The sequence below is a fragment of the Diplotaxodon limnothrissa genome, unplaced genomic scaffold (genome assembly GCF_057381915.1).
Source record: "Diplotaxodon limnothrissa isolate DT_005_m unplaced genomic scaffold, D_limnothrissa_male_GT1.1 unmapped_scaffold_1, whole genome shotgun sequence".
Classification (NCBI taxonomy): domain Eukaryota; kingdom Metazoa; phylum Chordata; class Actinopteri; order Cichliformes; family Cichlidae; genus Diplotaxodon; species Diplotaxodon limnothrissa.
The window spans coordinates 1660365-1679495 of record NW_028188555.1 but is presented as its reverse complement, the minus strand read 5'-3'; the positions used below and the strand labels follow the sequence as shown (position 1 = coordinate 1679495).

General features: G+C 42.6%; 1 protein-coding gene across 2 annotated transcripts; it reads left to right on the top strand.

Annotated features, from left to right (window-relative positions):
- Positions 1-861: 861 nt before the first annotated feature.
- Positions 862-17239, top strand: LOC146606990 (NLR family CARD domain-containing protein 3-like). 2 transcript variants are annotated; one of them, XM_085349111.1, is made up of 4 exons: positions 862-988; positions 2611-2852; positions 2957-4742; positions 6816-7496. In XM_085349111.1, the coding sequence occupies exons 1-4, from the start codon at positions 894-896 to the stop codon at positions 6991-6993; spliced, it is 2301 nt and encodes a 766-aa protein (XP_085205237.1). In that variant the 5' UTR covers positions 862-893; the 3' UTR covers positions 6994-7496. The 2 variants fall into 2 exon arrangements, with proteins under 2 accessions (XP_085205237.1, XP_085205236.1); XM_085349110.1 differs by lacking the exon at positions 862-988 and adding an exon at positions 17044-17239 and having other exon boundaries at positions 1954-2852; positions 6816-6989.
- The last annotated feature ends 1892 nt before the right edge of the window (positions 17240-19131 follow it).

Genomic DNA, 19131 nt, shown 5'->3' with positions numbered 1-19131 from the left:
CAAATGAGTTCATTACATAAATAACATGTAATTTTCTCTGTAGCACTTCATGGATTTCATAAGCAACACACCTTAGTTGTTCACACAAAGCATAAAGGTAAAAAACAGTATATACAGTGTTATCTTCATTCTAGATGTCAAAAAGTATTTGTGGCTCCCAGTGTTTTCTTTTTCGTGGAAACTGGCTCCAAATGGCTCTTTGGGTCCTGAAGGTTGCTGACCCCTGACCTAATGGTATATTTTTTTTAGCTGGATCGTTCTATAAAAACATGAATCAAATCTGAGAAAAGTTTCCACCTGACCTGTTGAATGTTATTGAAGCCAGAAGTTTGCCTTCATACTGTGTTTCTTGCATGCCTTTTGTGGTGTACTAATTGATGTGAAATGAATGCAATGTGGTTGTGTTTGCAGAGGTCAGAGGTCACAGTCTCCAGTATCCAGCTGTGTGTCTGTGAGGAGTGACTGGTCCAAAGAAATACTTCCTCCATATTTCAGTCATGAACCTGCAGCAACAATGTTCTTCAATCATGGAGCTCAGCTGACCATGTAAGAGAGCTGCTGACTCAGAGTTCAAAGGTTGTTTCTATAAATGTGTTCTACCAGTGACATCATAAATGATTCCTAATGGTGGTCCGGGTACGATAATGCTAGTATCAATCGTAGTAGTAATGCAATCCAAGGTAATGATTTCTTCTCTGTTGCTGTGAACGTCTCTGCAGCCGTCTGTACTCTAATCTGAGACAACTATTACTGACAGAAACCATCACATCATCCAGTTTGTGTGTTTGCAGCTGCTTAAAAGATTTTAAACAGAGATTAATCAGTAATTCATGTGATGTGTTTGTGTTTGCAGAGGTCAGAGGTCACAGTCTCCAGCATCCAGCTGTGTGTCTATGAGGAGTGACTGGTCCAAAGAAATACTTCCTCCAGACTTCAGTGATGAACCTGCAGCAACAATGTTCTTCAATCATGGAGCTCAGCTGACCATGTAAGAGAGCTGCTGACTCATTTACGGGTGTTTGAAATTCTGTGACCACTTTGTAATTTTAGTTTATATTTTAAAGTGTTTTTATTTGTAGTTGCCTGTATTTTTATTACACTGTGTGTAACGTGGTGGTTTGTGCTGTTTGGGATTGTTTTGGTGTATTTGTGTCAGAACATCAGATAAATGATTTCATCACATTTTAAAAGAAAGTATCAGGATAATAATCTGAACTGAGTCATCAGAAATAGAAAGATGGTCTCAACAGGCCACTGAGCTGATCTCCAAAGAAATGCAGAAGATTGAAGAGTCCGAGGCTGTTTATTTGTCACAGGCATCGTCATACACGTACAACACAGTGAAATGTGCTGAGCTGCTCCTGTGACTGGACAAAACATTAGAAACAATCATTAAATGAAATAATGAAACATTGTGCAGATGTAATGTTAAAGTGCTTTGTGCCACATTAGCACAGCATGTACTGACAGAGCAGTGCAAGCAGAACAAAGCAAATGAGCAAAGTGATGTAAACAGAGTAACTGAACAGAGTGAGCAGAGTAATATCAGCAGTAATGAAGCAGCAGGATCAGTGTAGCAGCGTGTGACGTCATAATGAATCAGGTATGATCTGAAATATGACAGTGAGACAAGAACATGATGTAAGGTCCTGTTGAAACCCTGATGGTGATGCTATGAGGGGAGCATGTTCTGATTTAGGACTTGGATGGTCTGAGGATAGAAGCTCCTCTCTGTTTGTGTCCTGATGGTGCAGAAGCTTCTGCCTGATTGTAGAAGGAGCTGAAGCCAGCATCATCCCAGAGGTGAAGCTCCTCTGTGTGCAGACCTGAGGTCAGATTCCTCCAGGCTGATGTTCAGGATCTACAGAAACGTGTGGTTGTAGTTATTGCTGCACTGTGTGCTGACAGCAGATACTCAGAACAAAGCGCTGCACACGTGTTCTTTACAAACATCTGTACATATCAAATATGGATTATGGCAGTGAATGAACACGTTTCTGTCATTTGTTTCATTGGCTTCTTTTTTCTGCCTGTGTTCATGTGATTAATGTCTAACACATAAACAGGTTTGTAATCAAACATCACATCATCAGGGAGGCATCATGAAACAAAGTTACTGCTGGAGGCTGAACTCAATTTGGTGGCAATGTTCAAAAATATCACTCAGATCATTTCAAAGCTTTTAGTTCTTCTTCTTCACTTCTGTAAAACAATAGAAAGAAAATCAGAACCCAGAAGTTCACTTCCTGATGACTGAACTCTTTCAAAATAAAGCTGAAAGCTCTGAATGTGACACCGCTGCTCCACCACAATTTTTAGAGGAGGTCAAAGGTCAGTTGAAAGTGATGGATCCCAAACTTCCAGTACATCCAGTGAAGGACATAATCAGCTCTGTGATGAAGGCTTTTACTGTGGAGTTTGTAGGCTGATCACTCTGTGTTTAATAAGACAGGCAGGAACAGCAAAGGAAACTTGGATTCTGAACTCAAACACAAGTTTCTCCACTTTGACTTTTCTCTGTGACCATCAGAGCTTCTGCACAGTGTCATCAAATCTGGATGTTTGTCACTGACAGTCAATGATTTTAGTGATAAAGAAATGTGTTCACAGAGGGAGGAAGAGGAAGAGGAGTGGTGTCTGTGAGGAGGAGCAGCTGTCCTGCTGTGCTTTGTGTCAGGACGTCCTGAAGGATCCAGTCTCTACCAGCTGTAGACACTGGTTCTGCAGACAGTGCATCTCCTCATACTGGGACCAGTCTGCTTCATCAGGAGACTGGTCCTGTCCCCAGTGTGGAGAAAGATCCAGAAGCAGAGCTGGACTGCAGACAGCCAGTCAGAGCAGCTGTGTACAAAGTAAGACTGAACATCTGTCTGCTGATGGACTCATTTCTGAAAACTGGACTTCTTGTTGTTGTTCAGACATTGAAGAGTTTTCTTTCTGTTTTTCTTTCTTTCAGCAGATGTTGGTCTGCAGGAGGTTTTAGATGAACATAAGATCAGTCTGAGGAGGAGATGTGAACGTGTGACTGAAGGAAGTGATGAAACAGGAAGTAGAACCCTCCTCAACAGGATCTACACTGAGCTCTACATCACAGAGGGACAGAGTGAAGAGGTTCATAGCCAACATGAGGTGAGGCAGCTGGAGACAGCTTCCAAGATGGACGCCCTCCATGACACTCCAATCAGGTGCCAGGACATCTTTAAAGCCTTACCTGACCAACAGAGACCCATCAGAGTGGTTCTGACCAACGGCGTGGCTGGTGTTGGAAAAACCTTCTCAGTGCAGAAGTTCACTCTGGACTGGGCAGAGGGCTTGGAGAACCAACATGTCAGTGTGGTGGTTCTGCTTTCATTCAGGGAGCTGAACCTGATCAGAGAGGAGCAGTACAGTCTTCTGGAGCTGCTCCATGTTTTCCATCCAACATTACAGAAGGTCACAGCAGAGAAGCTGGCTGTCTCTCAGCTTTTGTTCATCTTTGACGGCCTGGATGAAAGCAGACTTTTATTGGATTTCACCAACAGGAAGCTGCTGTCTGATGTCACACAGAAGTCATCAGTCAGCCAGCTGCTGACAAACCTCATCCAGGGGAATCTGCTTCCCTCGGCTCTCGTCTGGATAACTTCCCGACCTGCAGCAGCCAATCAGATCCCTCCTACATGTGTTGACAGGCTAACAGAAGTACGAGGCTTCACTGACGCCCAGAAGGAGGAGTACTTCAGGAGGAGATTCAGTGATGAAGAGCTGTCCAGCAGAATCATCTCCCACATGAAGACATCCAGGAGCCTCCACATCATGTGTAGAATCCCAGTCTTCTGCTGGATCACTGCTACAGTTCTGGAGCACATGTTGACTACAGAGCAGAGAGGAGAGCTGCCCAAGACCCTGACTGACATGTACTCACACTTCCTGCTGGTTCAGACAAAGAGGAAGAAGAACAAGTACCACGAGGGACATGAGACGAGTCCACAGGAGCTGACGGAGGCTGACAGGGAAGTTCTTCTGAAGCTGGGGAGGCTGGCGTTTGAACAGCTGGAGAAAGGAAACATCATGTTCTACCAAGAAGACCTGGAGCAGTGTGGTCTGGATGTGACAGAGGCCTCGGTGTACTCAGGAGTTTGTACAGAGATCTTCAAAAGAGAGTGTGTGATCTTCCAGAAACCAGTCTACTGCTTTGTTCATCTGAGCATCCAGGAGTTTCTGGCTGCAGTCTACATGTTCCACTGTTTCACCAACAGGAAGTCAGAGGTGCTGAAGAACTTCCTGGGAAAAAAATACAAAGAGTCATCTCTGGATGATTTTTTGATGGAAACACTAATAAAATCCTTCAGGAGTAAAAATGGTCGTCTGGACCTGTTTGTTCGCTTCCTTCATGGCCTCTGTCTGGAGTCCAACCAGAGACTCTTAGGAGGTCTGCTGGGTCAGACAGAGAACAGTCCAGAAACCATCCAGAGAGTCATCAAGAATCTAAAAGGAAGGAAGACAAAATCCTCTCCTGACAGAAGCATCAACATCTTCCACTGTCTGATGGAGATGAACGACATCTTATTATCTCAGGAGATCCAAGAGTTCCTGAAGTCAGAGAACAAATCAAAGAAACTCTCTGAGATCCACTGCTCAGCTCTGGCCTTCATGCTGCAGATGTCAGAGGAGGTTCTGGATGAGTTGGACCTGAAGAAGTACAACACATCAGAGGACGGACGACTGAGACTGATTGCAGCTGTGAGGAACTGCAGAAAGGCTCGGTGAGTCCAGATGTGATCATTAATATTATCAGTTGGTGATAGTTTAGTTACTCAGTCATAAACTGCAATCATTTCTTATTTGAGGTCACACTAGGGCTGCCACAAACGATTATTTTTGTGATTATTTGACTAATCAGATCAAAAATAAAACATACAGCTTATTGCACCAGCATGCATCTGCTGTTATGTAACTATCATTAGCTTACAGCTTAGAGTTTTTAAGGTATGTGCTAACTAAAAATAAAGACCAGATGATAGTTTATTAAACTTTTAATGAAATTTGCAGATTGTAGCAACAAACAGAAAGGCCCCCAAAATGTGTGCCGAGTTCTTCAGTGTGATTTCTCCACGGTGAAAGCACACTCTGCTCCACATAGTTATGAAGATCTTGATTAACCACATTAGCTTCACATTAGTAACTTTGTCCTCGACAGCTCGGCCATCTTCAGAACCTGCCCAGGAATTGAACTGCACATGTGCACTGGCTCCAGACGTGGGGTTGTCCTGCATAGTCAGTGGTGTCAGTAGATCATTAAGTAAAATAATATGTAACTAGATTCCTTTGAAAGAGCAACCATGGACGACAAAGCTGGGCGGAGTCTGCTCTAAGACACCAAATGAGCAAATATTTGCTGACCTGTATCAGTGATCACCTTTTTGTTGGCCTGGTCCCCCAGTCCTCCCACTCCCCCTGGTCCTCGGTGGATGCTGTCACTTCCTCTGACACTGGCTCACCATTTATGTTGTGTCAAAAATCAAACGTGAAGATCTAATTTACTCTAAACTCTCTGACTGTTACTAATATAGTCATAAAATATGCAACAACCACTGGAGATGGAGATGAAGCTTCAACTTGCATAAAATAGTTTATTAAAATCAGTTTGAATAAACCCAAGGCTCAGAGCAAAAGAGACAAAAGCGCCCCCAAGTGGTCAGACTGTAGACGAACAGAATAAACCCTATCAAAGACAAACACGCTGGAAGCATCTTTTCTAACACTCCAGTATTTATTAGCATTTATTATAAATTTATTGTGACTTTGAAGACGTTCAGTGTTTCCTTTGGTATAACGGAGGTCTGACTACAGTCCAGTAAACACACTGATTAGGATTATAGATTAAACTGCAGTAATACTTTCACAGTGTGCAGTGATGCACAGGTCCGAGTGGTTTTACACTGAAATTCTCAACAACAGGAAACTATAAGAATTTGTTACTCTAATAATAAACAAAGAAGAAGAAAAACATTTTTCATTTAGAGTTGATGAATATAAATGAATTTGAACTTTACAAACCAATCAAAGACAAACTGATCCACGTGAGTTTATAACAATATTCAAAGGCTGCTGCTGGACACAGACAGGTAACATCATTTTGACTTGCTGTCACCTGGATCTGGAGTCATAAACACTGAAGCGCTGAACATTAATACAAGTCTGTTTCTGCCAACTAGTGATAAACCTGCAGACTAATGGCTCAGAAAGCTAAAACGAGCCAATCATTTCTGTGTTTAGTTCCCCTGAAATCAGATGTGATATCAGCAGCTCTGAGTTCATTCATCATTATTGTCCAGTGATGAGATTTCTGCTCCGTTTGGTGACAGTCAGCAGATTTTTCCTGAGTGTGGACGTGAACAGTCGTACCTGACAGCAGCAGGTAGCAAACAGAGATCGTCTTTCCAGCTGGAACTCTTCTTCACTGAGCTGAGCTCATTCAAAATGTTCTGGATTCAAGACAGGAAACAGTCCACATGTGTGTCTTCACTCTGACTCTGGATCAGATCTCACTGACAGACTGTGGACATTATGGAAGCCTAAATGTGACACCATCTTCCTCCTTCATCTGCAGATTAAAGCCAAACAAAGATTCTTATTAAAAGTCTGCAGGTCTGAGAGAGACTGAATCGTTGTGTCATGTCAAACACAGTAAGAGGAGCTGAAGCACAGATGTGAAGAGCAGATGTTCATCAGATTATGACCTCACTCTGTTTTGTCTTCATATACATTCAGTCTGTGTTTATAATGCAGACTTTCTGCTTTTATAATAACACATTTTGTATTTTCTATGATCACAGACTGGCTGACTGTGGACTCTCAGGGACTCATTGTGAAGTTGTGGCTTCGGCTCTGAAGTCCATCCCCTCCCATCTGACAGAACTGGACATGAGTGAGAACAAGCTGCAGGATTCAGCAGTGAAGCTTCTGTGTGCTGGACTGGAGAGTCCAAACTGTCGACTGGAGACTCTGAGGTGAGTTCACTGACTGCAGCTGTTGTTGTTTTTCTATATTTCTGATCTTTGATATTTGAAACGTTCTTTAGTTCCTAAATGTTCAGGATGTGTCTGAAGACAAATGTGAAGAAGTTTGAGTGCTTTCAGAAATGTTGTGTCTTTCCAAATGACTGAACAACAGTTTTCCTCTTGGCTCCAAATAGAAGTTACAGACTTGAGCAGGGTTCATTTAAAGGCTGACAGAAGTGGAGTGGTGACGGGGAGATGTTTGTCAGGACAGCTTTTCAGCCTCCACAGGTTCATGTTGTGCTCCATCAGTCAGTGAAGATGAAGTCAGTACTGGTGAGGCTGTAGAGTGTGTGAGGGATGTGAATGAGGCTGTTGGAGATCTGATGATAGCAGATAAAAACAGGCTGCAGAGACTTTGAGCTTTTGTGGAAACAGACAGAGAAAAGAAAGACATGAATGTCAAAGCTAATAAAGGTGAAGTTAGGAGCTGTGATGATGTTCATGTATCAGAAGCTGTCGGGCTGCTACAGAGACGACCCACACAGCTGCTGTGGTGAGGTTTGTGTTAAAGCAGAGGAACACAGGCCCACACATGACAGCAAAGCAGGTTTCAGGCTCTGTGAGAGGATTTCAAACAGAAGCTGGAGAAGAGAAAGGACTACAGAAAGAAGGCAGCTGAGACCAGTCCAAGTGTTTCCATGGAGCCCAGTCTAACATTCATTCATACACTAACGTACAGAAGTGAACGGGAAAATGAATCCATAGTTTCAAATGTAGAAATAGTTCTCAGTTCATTTACAGAGTTTAATACATTTCATGAGGAAATGTTCAAAACAGCAGCTGAGAAGAAATCTGCTTCACAAAGTTGGATCCAATTCCAATAGTTTGTGATGCACTTTAACGCAGCGTGAGCAGTTCACTGCCTAACCCCACAGAGACTGTCAGTCTGGACTTTTCTTTATTTCTATTGGCTGTCAGTGAGATTTCAGGGCAATCAGAGACTGTGGGTCTGTGTATGAAGTATAATTCATGTGCAGTTGTTGAAGTTGTAGAATGAGAAATGGCAGTTTGGGGTATTTCCTGCTTTCATTGTCCTGCTTGTGCTGATGAAAATGTTTATTGACGTGTGAATTCATTCTTCAACGCTCGATTCTGCCTGAACAACGAGAAACTTTGCTTATTTTTGTGTAACACAATTCAAAGTAGGGCTGGGTATCGTCACTGATTTCTAGAATCGATTCGATTCAATTCGATTGGAATCTGGGAAATGTTGCCTCAGACAGTCAGAAATATTATAATTCAGATCAGTATATTTACATATTTTTGTATCTATAAAAGGGAAGCTGGCACTTTCGCGACTTTATCAAAGGTGTGAGCATCACAGCAGAGGCCTTTGTGTCAAAGTAGCTGAAGATAAAACACAGAAAAACATGAAGCTGATTTTCCTGGGATTTTATAAAAATATTCTGCAGTAGATCAAAAACACATAAACATTACCTGATGCTGCTGAAGTGAAGCAGAGCAAAGTTACACCGTTTTTATTACAAACACAGCGTTTTGCAGTTTTGCATAATTTTAAAAAGTTTAAATTTGTTCAGTATTGAACGGCAGAAATGAGGCTTTCTTTTCGAAAGTAAGTAAAAGGAAAAAAAACAGCGGCCGACAGCCTGTAAACAACAGTAGACTTGTGCGTAACAAGCAAGCGAATAATGCAGAAAACAGATTTTTAGACGGGAAACTGTTCTTGAAGTACAGAGAGAGAGAGAGAGAGAGAGAGAGAGAGAGAGCTGTGCATGAACTGTGATTTTATCCTGGTGGAAGCAAAACAGCAAAAGTCAGAGTGAGTTCATGACGATGTTTATGTGAAGCGTAGTTTGGATCTTCTTTTGCTGCTGGTTCAGTCAATATTGTTTGGAGAGAGATAAAACTAACAGCTTTAGAATCAGTGTAAAAAGGACGTAATAGAATAGAATAGAATAGCCTTTATTGTCATTGTACAGAGTACAACGAAATTGGAGTGCCACTCCCTTGGTGCAAGATTCAAAAATAAATATAAATGTAAAATATAAAAAGTACAATAAAACAATCGCAAGTATTCAAACAATAGTAAGTAAGATATATGCAGGATAGCAGCATTACTATAATGACAGTATGAATAGCAGCATAATATAATGGCAGTGACGGTATGGTATAGCTAAGCAGGTTCAAACAGGTTAAACACAAAGCTCGGAGCCGCCGAAACATCAGAATCAGCGAGCTGTCGGCTTTCAACCCCGACCGTGTCCGTGTCATCGGGTGAGAAAAGCGACATCTCACTGATTCTGATTCGCGGGTCGCGCTGTGTGTTTAAGTCTTTGTGCAGAATCCGTGTTCCTGCTCTCATTTACTGTCTTAGCTGTTGTTGAGATTTTGTGAGATTTCACCAGAAATTCTGGAATTTCAAGCAAAATAAATTTATATTAAAAAATAGATTCAGGATTTTAATTAATCGATTTTACGTTATCCAAGCCAGAATCGATTTTAATCGATAAATCGATTATAAAAACCCACCCCCTAAAAGCAACCTATCAGACCCATTAAACACTAACATAGATGAATACTCAGATTTAAACCTTTATTGTTTCACAAAGGGTTAAAAAGGGAACGTCCACAGTTTAGACTGCAGCAGATTTTATTAAAGCAGTTTGACAGGAGCAAAGCAAAAACACAAAGAATAAGTGTTTCACATATTAATACATATAACATAATAATAAAAGAAAAGCAAAATAATGATACAAAAGAATGAAAAAGTTGTCCAGAGCCGCAGGATGTCTGAGGTCTGCAGAAACACAAAAACACAGCAGCTAAAAATAGTTGTTGAAAGAAAACGAGGTGGGAGCTGCTGATTCCTGAGCTTTGATACTGGATTAGCTTCAGTAGTTATTCCCATCACTGCTGTAGGAGCTACATTTAGTCACAGCTGATTGTCTCCTTTGACCAATCAGAAGACTACTGTGGTAAAAACAAGCAGACAAAGAACCAATGAGAGTGAAGAACAGGATAAAGAGCTCGTGTGATGGAGGCAAAGCAATAATCAGCAGACTGTAGCAGTTTCTATCTGGATGAAAGTAGAAGGAGCTCAGCGGAGCTCAGTCCCATATCTTTGGTTAGAAACAACATCAGTGATTTCCTGCTGCTCGAGATGATTCCAGCAGCTCTCATTACAGCAGCTGATGAGAGAAACAGCTGATGGCTCACAGCTCGTGCACTGTTGGATCTCCAGATGTTCACGTGGCTGAAGTCTGTGAAGAAACTGTGGTCCACGTAGTTCACACGGCCTCAGATTGGACCGAGCTCCCTGGATCACTGCAGCATCCTCAGCTGGTACATGGACGTCTCTGCTCCTCAGTCTTGGAGCCCCTGCAGGTCCGTCCACACCACCAGGGTCTTCTCACTCACCTTTCCTTTGTCCTCGTCCTTCATCGGCCGTGCTGTGTCTTTGTTCCTGCGGTGTTGTTCCCACGATGCAGCGCTGATGTTCCCTCCTTGAATGCACAACAAGTACGGTGCTGGTCTTTCTCGGGTGGAGCAGAGACAGATTGAAGTCTTTCAGGCTTTAGTGCCGACTTCCCTGACAGAGGCTGGACTCCATGGTCTGCACAGGAGGCTTCTACACTGTGTGGAGGTGACTCCTGGACTTGAAGACAGGCTGCAGGTACATGTGTGATGAAGAGGACCTACAGCAGTGTGATGGAGCTGCAGGTGTGAAGGAAGTCCTGCTGTCCTGTCCCACCCTCATCTTTGCTTCCTCTGTCTTCTCTGGACTTGTCCTCCTGTTTCAGAAACAGCACTGCTTCATGCCGAGGGTGGACGGGAGCGTTGGCTCTGATTCTTTTACCGTCCACCACAAGGAGACACTGATGCTGACCTCCTGATTCATCTGCATGTGTTCTGCTTCACACTGCTCACCTCCACCAAAGACTTCACAAACATCTTCTTTCTTTGAGTCCAGTTTGTCCCACAAACACTTCCAAATCTCCTCCTCTGAGATTCTGCAGCTTCTTGCAGTGTGACTCAGCTGACTTCTGACAGACCACAGACTGGCACAGCATCCACATGTGTCTCCTTTCAAACAGGCTCTTGATGTTTCCTCCCACATCATTCTGGCCTCTCAGTCTCCTTTGTTCTCCAGCTCTGTAGCTCCAGCTGGTGAAGCTTCAGTTTTCCATGTTGGTAACAGTAAACTACAGCCTCTGCTGTCAGCTGGGTAACTAAACAGAGCTGCAGCACGTCTCTGCGGTGGTGCTACATCCAGCCTGCAGACGGCCGTCTACATGTTGTAGTGGTTTACAGTCACCAGGGGGCGCTGTCCCAGCCATGCAGGCAGTGGGCTGCTCTGCTTGTGCTGTTGTTGGTGAAGCTGAAGTGAAAGCGAGAGTTAAAACCCTGAACAGTGTCCACTGAGCTTCTCATGCGCTTCTCATGCTCAAAGAAGTTTAACAGGAAGGACGACTCGTCCATCAGGCGTCCAGCTGTCCGTGACCGTGTCCACAGCAGAGTGTGACCGAGGCTTCATGCTAACACGCACACATGAAGCTAATACCACCACGAGCAGCTGCTCAGTGGATTTGGAGGACAAATGTCTGCAGCTTCTCACAGGCAGTATGCAGAATGTGGATCTCCACAAAGACTGTGGAGAGCTCGTCCCACACTCTAAATCCACACTTGTCTGCACAAAACTTCTCACACGTTCCCGTCACAAGTGTCTTCTAAGTGAAGCTACCAGGTTCAGGTCCAGCTTGTTTATCTGGAGCTGCAGAAGATGATCCATCCTCACAAAGCAACACAGACAGCAGATATGCAAACACACAACACAACCAAAGGATTCTCTATGCATGTCTGTGGCTGATGCTGCTGGAACGAAGCTGTTTGAAACCTTGTTGTTCTGCACTTTGGGACCAGAAGAGGAAACTGAAGCTCTGTGCAGAGGGTCCAATGGAAGCAGCCAAGCGCTGTAAGTGTCTGCTGTACAGGGATGCTGGTTCAGCTGTGGCTCAGTTTCACAGTGTGACTCAATAAAAGCAGCAGGAAATCAAAGCTTGATGCTTTCATCAGTGTGGAAATAAGAAAGTTTCCTGTGACAGACGCTGGAGCTCTTTCACTCTCAGCTTCACAGTTTCAGCTTCAAACTTCTTCCAACATGTTTCTAACACGGCCACATTCCACCTTAATGGAGCTGATATCTTGTGCATCAGCACATTTTCTAAAGGCAGCGATCACATCTTTAGTTTTGGATGTTTAACTGCAGATTGTTTATGTGTTTCTAGCACATTAATTACAGCAGCAGCGTTGACCACAGTGCTGTACAAGAATCCAAAATAACTATTAAAATAACTCCTAATATTAATATCACACATCAAATATCAAATAACTCTCATGCTGTATTAAAAGCCAGTGAATACAAATGTGTTTTAAGAGCAGATTTACAGAGACTGACAGCAGGAGCTGGGGCTGTTCGATAGAACGATGTATATATGATGACCATATGAAAACGTCTATCGTTTCATATCACGCTCTTTGTTTCCTGCTTATGTGTTTGTGTTTTCCAGATAAAGCTTTCAAAATAAATCTGAAGATCCTGTTGAGAGTTTTCAAAATAAACACAATACATTACTGCGGTCGCTCGTTTATCGAGTTACGTTCTAAAAATAAGTCTCAGAATGAAGTAGCAGCTTTATGTTTTACAAGTATTATAGAAGTTTTAAGGCAGTTAAACCCTCACTGCACACTTTCTACACTTTTCTCAGACAGGCATGAACATTTTCACACTTTTCTCTCTTGTTTAAACAAAGTTCAAACCTTCATAGAAAAATAAGTTCATTATTAAAGAATGAAAGCAAAGTGTTTCTGAAACGTGTCAAATCAGCCTTTGCTGGCATTAAATGAGCTTGGTTCTGTGTGAGGAGCACTCGTCCATGGCCTGGGCTCCTCGCTGTCAGGTAAAGTTTCATAAAGCTTTTGAGTTTTTCTGCAGATAATGTTGGTGTCCAGCACGATGTTCTTTTTCCTGCGGTCACTGAGCCACAAAGCCAAAGCTGACTCCATCCTTACGATGTTCTTGTTGTGGACTGTTACAACCTTTTTGCCTCCTTGTTGAAACTATGATGGTCAGCATCTTCCTCTGCCTTTGGCTGCTACCACAGGTGCAAAACGTCTCGTCATCATTGTTGTTTGTTGGGACAAAACGTACAAACATACAGTGCAGCACTGCAGAGTCACACTGCTGTAAATTTGAACACATTCTGTACTGTACAGGAGACACGGCACGAGATTGGCTGACAATGGTCTACAGCCAATCAGGACGCAGAACACAATGCGCTGTAAAAAACAAAAACATGCAAAATTGCACAAAAAAGATCAGCGAAACAGCGAGGCCGCCAAAGGTGAACTGTGTTACAGCGAGGGACCAGCGTATATGTGGTTGTTGGGACGATAAATGTCTTTGAGCTTGTGTCAGAAGACGAGCTGCAGCTTTCTGGACCAGCTGCAGTCTTGCCAGGCAGGTCCCACTAACTCCAACATATAAGGAGTTACAATAATCCAGCTGGGACGTCATGAAAACGTGGATCGCCCGTTCAAGGTTTTTAAAAGATAGAAATGATCTCACCTTAGATAAAAGCCTCAGTTTGAAGAAAGACCGCTGTACAACTGAGCTCAGCTGTTTTTCAAATTGCCGTCAAATATAAGCCCCAAATGTAATAATGCGATTTAATAAAAGAGCTGAACCAGTCTAATAGAGCGCCCTTGATGCCGCCATGCTCCAATGGTGAGGTCAAGATGCTGTGGTCAAGGCAGCGGTCAGATCCAAAAGCACAGCTGAGTCTCCTGATCAGTGGCTGATAAAAGATCATTAAGAACTTTCCAAAGTGCAGTTTCAGTGCTGTGAAGAGCTTTAAAACCAGACTGAAACCTTTACAACAGATTGCAGCTGAACAAATATAATCTTTTACAAAATCTTCGACAGGAAGGGAAGCTTTGAAATAGGCCTGAAATTTGAGCGGACAGAGGATCCAGATCAGGTTTTTAGTACAGGCTGTACAACAGCATGTTTAAAACAGGCTGTACAACACCTGAACTAAGACTGCTGTTAAAAATCGCTAAGATGTCGGAACCAACAACCTTTAAAATCTTTTTAAACACGTGTTGGAACAACTTCATTTGGACAAGATGATGTCTTTATAGCATCACATCGTTCCTCCACCTGATCAAACCACACAGGCTCAAACTGATCAAAAACAGCTGAGCAGGTGAATATTTTAGCCCCGGTGCGATCTCGGGCGAGAGTATCGATGATGGCCAAAGGGCAGCGTCCAGCTCTACGGCCGCTGAAGAGCAGACTCAACAGACACGCGTGATGTGGATCCTACTGCTCTAAAACTGGAGCTTCTTCAATCCATTAAAGAGGACATTAGTACGCTGTTAAAAGAAGAAGTCAGAAATGCATTGAAAGAAGATTCTGACAATATAAGGGCTGACGTGCAAGGACTGAGAAATGAGATCGCTAACAGCATGGCGGCGACGTGCGGCGAAGTTGATGGAGTAAAGGTTACAGTGAAAGAAGCTGAGGATGGGCTGTCAATGTGGAGCGATGAGGTGACCACCCTGCAGTCTACAGTAGAGAGTATGAAGGAGGAGCTGTCTGACCTGAAGGATAAATGTGATGAAGGCAGGAAGCGGAGAGCTAACATCCACATCATAGGGATCCCAGAGGGCCTGGACTCGAGCTCCTCCACGGCCGTATCCGTGCTACTACGTGAAGTGCTGGGTATGGATAAAGACGTTATTGTCGACCGCTCACACAGGAGCCCTATCCTGAGAAAGCCAGCTGGTAACCCGCACGCCGTCATAGCCGAGCGTCACTACTACCAGGATTGTGTGGCTACGCCGTGCCAGGGCCCAAGCCCCGCTTGAGTTTAACGGACAACCTATTGCAATATTACGACTGGGCGATATGACCCAAAGTTCATATCTCGATATTCTTTAGCTGGATGGCGATATACGATATATATCTCGATATTTTTAAAGCCAGAAAGTACGAACAAAAAGAGAGTTCTTAGTCAAAGCTGTGTCCCAAATCTCACACAGGCACATTTATTAACATACAGCGTAGATGTACATGAAACAATTACTCAGAAATAAATGATCAGCATTTATTAAATAATAATGCTCCATAAATAAAAGAAAACTGTTGTTTTTGTGCATAACAAAAAGCTCACAATCGTGCAGTCAAAATGTAAACAGACGCTGAGCATAATAACAAGCAGCTGCTCTGTTCCCAGGTTCTACTGCGTGACTGACAGCCTGGAGTTTGAAACCCTCTTTGTAACCGTGTCTCTTACAGGTGCCATTTATGGTCCTTATACACACTCAATACAGTAATATTACGTTGAAGCAGAGTACGTATCACTCCGCGAGGCTCCTCATAGCTGTAATGCTCCAACAATCCATCAAGCGGTGCGGCCTCGTAGCTGAGCAAAGTCGTACCAAAACATCTTTTGAAAGGTTTCTGAGCGCCGTGTAGCACATAAAATCGGTTCGAGGTCAGTAAGCACAACCAGAATTCATCCATAAGCCGCACTGTCGATTTATGAGAAAATTACAGGATTTTAAGTGCAGAAAATATAGTTTATGGTTTTCCTTTGATCTTAGCAAATATCTACGCCTCTAATTGGGACGATCACAGATTTTTCACTAATGTCTTTGCGCGGCTCCCCAATATGTCATCACACAATATCATCTTTGAGGGAGACCTAAACTGCTCATTATCTGCTATGGACCACAGTTCACACAAAAGTACACTTAGTCCAAACTCAGCATGCGTCATTCAGAGCTTTCTTGATAATTATGGGCTGGCTGATGTATGGAGATTTCATAATCCTGCTTCACGTCAATACTCTTTTTTTTTTTTCTAATGTCCATAAAACATATATTTGTATAGAAAAACGTCTCCCTTTAGTTACAGAATGTGATTATAAGACTCTGGTGATTTCTCCTCTTGTTTTTTCAATGTGTATTCCTGATGCCTGCTCCAACTATCAGCCATGGAGATTCAACTCAGTGTTGTTAGCAGATGAAGAGTTTGTCAGTTACAAAAGGTCTCAAAGAGATTTTTTTTCTATCAATCAGACCCCAGAGATGTCATCATCAGTCATTTGGGAATCTCTAAAAGCATCTGAGAGGCCAAATAATTTCATTTTGTGCCAAACAAAGTGCAACACTGAAAGAACATCATCCATAAATATTGAGTAATAACTGGACTCTCATACAGCGAGACTCAAATGCCTTTAAACATCAGCTTATCCTGCTGATCCAAGTCCAACACTGAGTTTGTAAAAACATGTTTGTCAATCATTTTGTTTGGTTTCTGAGGAAAATGATTCAATAACTTGCTGCTAATACACAACATTTCATCATATTTCCTCATAACCCTCTTTTGTCTGACCATTTGATCCCATTTGAATTTGCAATAAAGGATCCACAGAGTTTGGTGACAATAATGACAGTAGATGTTTGTGTGAAAGTGCTGGAAGCAAATGAGTGTGTGATGTTCTTTCAGTGTTGCACTTTGTAGACGCTCCCTGAGCACTGGTCTCACAGCCAGCTGCACATAGAGACCAGTGTTGTTAGTCCAGGTCAGAAGATGACTTGTTGGAATGAAAATGAGCTTGTAGTTTGTCTGCTTTAATAATGTGACTGGAAAAAGGTGTTGGACTTCAAATATGTCCATTTCTGTCACACTTCACCTTTAAAAGTGAAGCCATGTGGTTCCTGGAAGGAAAAACACGACTTTTTCAAGTCTTTGTCCTGTTTTTATGAGAAATGTTCGACTTTAATGTGAAACATTCAGAGTTTTTTCTCTTGTTGTGTTTGTTTGAAGCTGCTTCCTGTTGGCTTCAGCTGTTTGGAGTTTCCATTTTCTAAACTTCTACATTCTGAACCTTCTTCAGCTCTGAACAGATGATGAAACACTGAATGATTTCAAGCACTTTGTCTAATAAACTTACATCTTTCATTCTTTATACAGATTGAGGAGCTGTGGTTTGTCAGAGATCAGCTGTGATTATCTGGCAGCAGCACTGAAGTCCAACCCCTCCCATCTGAGAGAGCTGGAGCTGAGCGACAACAACAAGCTGCAGGATCCAGGAGTGAAGCATCTGTGTGGTTTCCTGGAGAGTCCAGGATGTAAACTTGAAACTCTGAGGTCAGTCAGCATGTTTTAGTTGTGCTGAGATGAATATGATGTGAAAGTTGTGCTGACACTAAACTGCAGACATCAGGCTGATATTATACTGATCCACACTGAGGATCTTCATGGTAAAGTCTGTTTTCTTCTTCTCTGGTTTAGTCCATTGACTGCAGCAGAACAATGTTCACATTTCAAACAGTGATACTCAACGTATGGCCCGCGGCCCACACGCGGTCTGCCCACCTTTCCTGATTCAGAGAGAGGGGACCCTGATTAACTGTGTAGCTTCTTCCTCACAGTTCTAAGTATCAGACACAACAATGAATAATCCACAGCTGACTGTCTTTAGCAGGTCAAAGGTCACGGCACACAGCAGACAGTCAGAAATATTCTAACTCTGATCATTTATCAGTTGTGACACTGTGAGACTTGATCAGAGGTGTGATCATCACAGCAGAGGCCTTTGTGTCAAAGTCACTGAGGATCAAACAGAAACACATGAAGCAGATTTTCCTCTTCTGGCTTTTTATAGCAGATAACCTTCAAAATATTCTGCAGTCGATCAAAAACTGAAGCAACATGTGAACATGAGCTGATGCTGCTGAAGTGAAGCAAAGTTACAGAGGTTTGATTACAGACACAGCTGAGAGTTTGTAATCTGTCATCATTTTAAAAAGTTTCCATGGAACAGTAGAAATGAGGCTTTACTGTCAGAGGCCGACAGCACTGAACACAACAGCAGACTGGTGGCTAATAAACAGTGAATGATGCAGAAACAGATGTTTGAAGCTGTTCTTGGAGTACACTGAGAGAGAGAGAGCTGTGCAGGCAGGAACAGCCAAAGTCAGAGAGAATTCATGAGCATATTGATCAAACGTGAAGCAGAGTTTGGATCTTCTTTTGCTGCTGCTTCACTCAGTTTTGGTTGGAGACAGATGAAACCTGCAGCTTCAGGATCTGTGAGCTGTCCACTTTCAGCCCCGACGGCGTGTCCGTGTACGTGCCGTCGAGTGAACGATCCACGCTCTGTGTTTCCATCTTTGTGTGTTTAGCTGCTCTCATTTACTGTTTTAGCTGTTTGCTGCTTGTTGAAATAGTTTGTGAGCTTTAACCTGAGATTCTGGCAAAATACATTTATATTAAACATCGATTCAGGATTGAATGAATCAACATCGTTTTATTCAAATTAAAACCATTTAAATGGGAACATGAATTTTTTACAGCCGCCTCTAATGCTGGGTAATGTCAGCTGGTCCATGTGCAGCTGGCTGAGGCTCAGGGAGCGTCTACAAAGTGCAACACTGAAAGAACATCATCCATAAATATTGAGTAAGAACTGGACTCTCATACAGCGAGACTCAAATGCCTTTAAACATCAGCTTATCCTGCTGATCCAAGTCCAACACTGAGTTTGTAAAAACATGTTTGTCAATCATTTTGTTTGGTTTCTGAGGAAAATGATTCAATAACTTGCTGCTAATACACAACATTTCATCATATTTCCTCATAACCCTCTTTTGTCTGACCATTTGATCCCATTTGAATTTGCAATAAAGGATCCTCAGAGTTTGGTGACAATAATGACAGTAGATGTTTGTGTGAAAGTGCTGGAAGCAAATGAGTGTGTGATGTTCTTTCAGTGTTGCACTTTGTAGACGCTCCCTGAGCACTGGTCTCACAGCCAGCTGCACATAGAGACCAGTGTTGTTAGTCCAGGTCAGAAGATGACTTGTTGGAATGAAAATGAGCTTGTAGTTTGTCTGCTTTAATAATGTGACTGGAAAAAGGTGTTGGACTTCAAATATGTCCATTTCTTTCACACTTCACCTTTAAAAGTGAAGCCATGTGGTTCCTGGAAGGAAAAACACGACTTTTTCAAGTCTTTGTCCTGTTTTTATGAGAAATGTTCGACTTTAATGTGAAACA

Coding starts and splice junctions, on each gene's coding strand:
- LOC146606990 (XM_085349110.1), top strand. CDS start 2,579: ATGATTTTAGTGATAAAGAAATGTGTTCACAGAGGGAGGAAGAGGAAG. Junction 4,743..6,815: donor AGGAACTGCAGAAAGGCTCG/GTGAGTCCAGAT, acceptor CTATGATCACAG/ACTGGCTGACTGTGGACTCT. Junction 6,990..17,043: donor TGTCGACTGGAGACTCTGAG/GTGAGTTCACTG, acceptor TTCTTTATACAG/ATTGAGGAGCTGTGGTTTGT.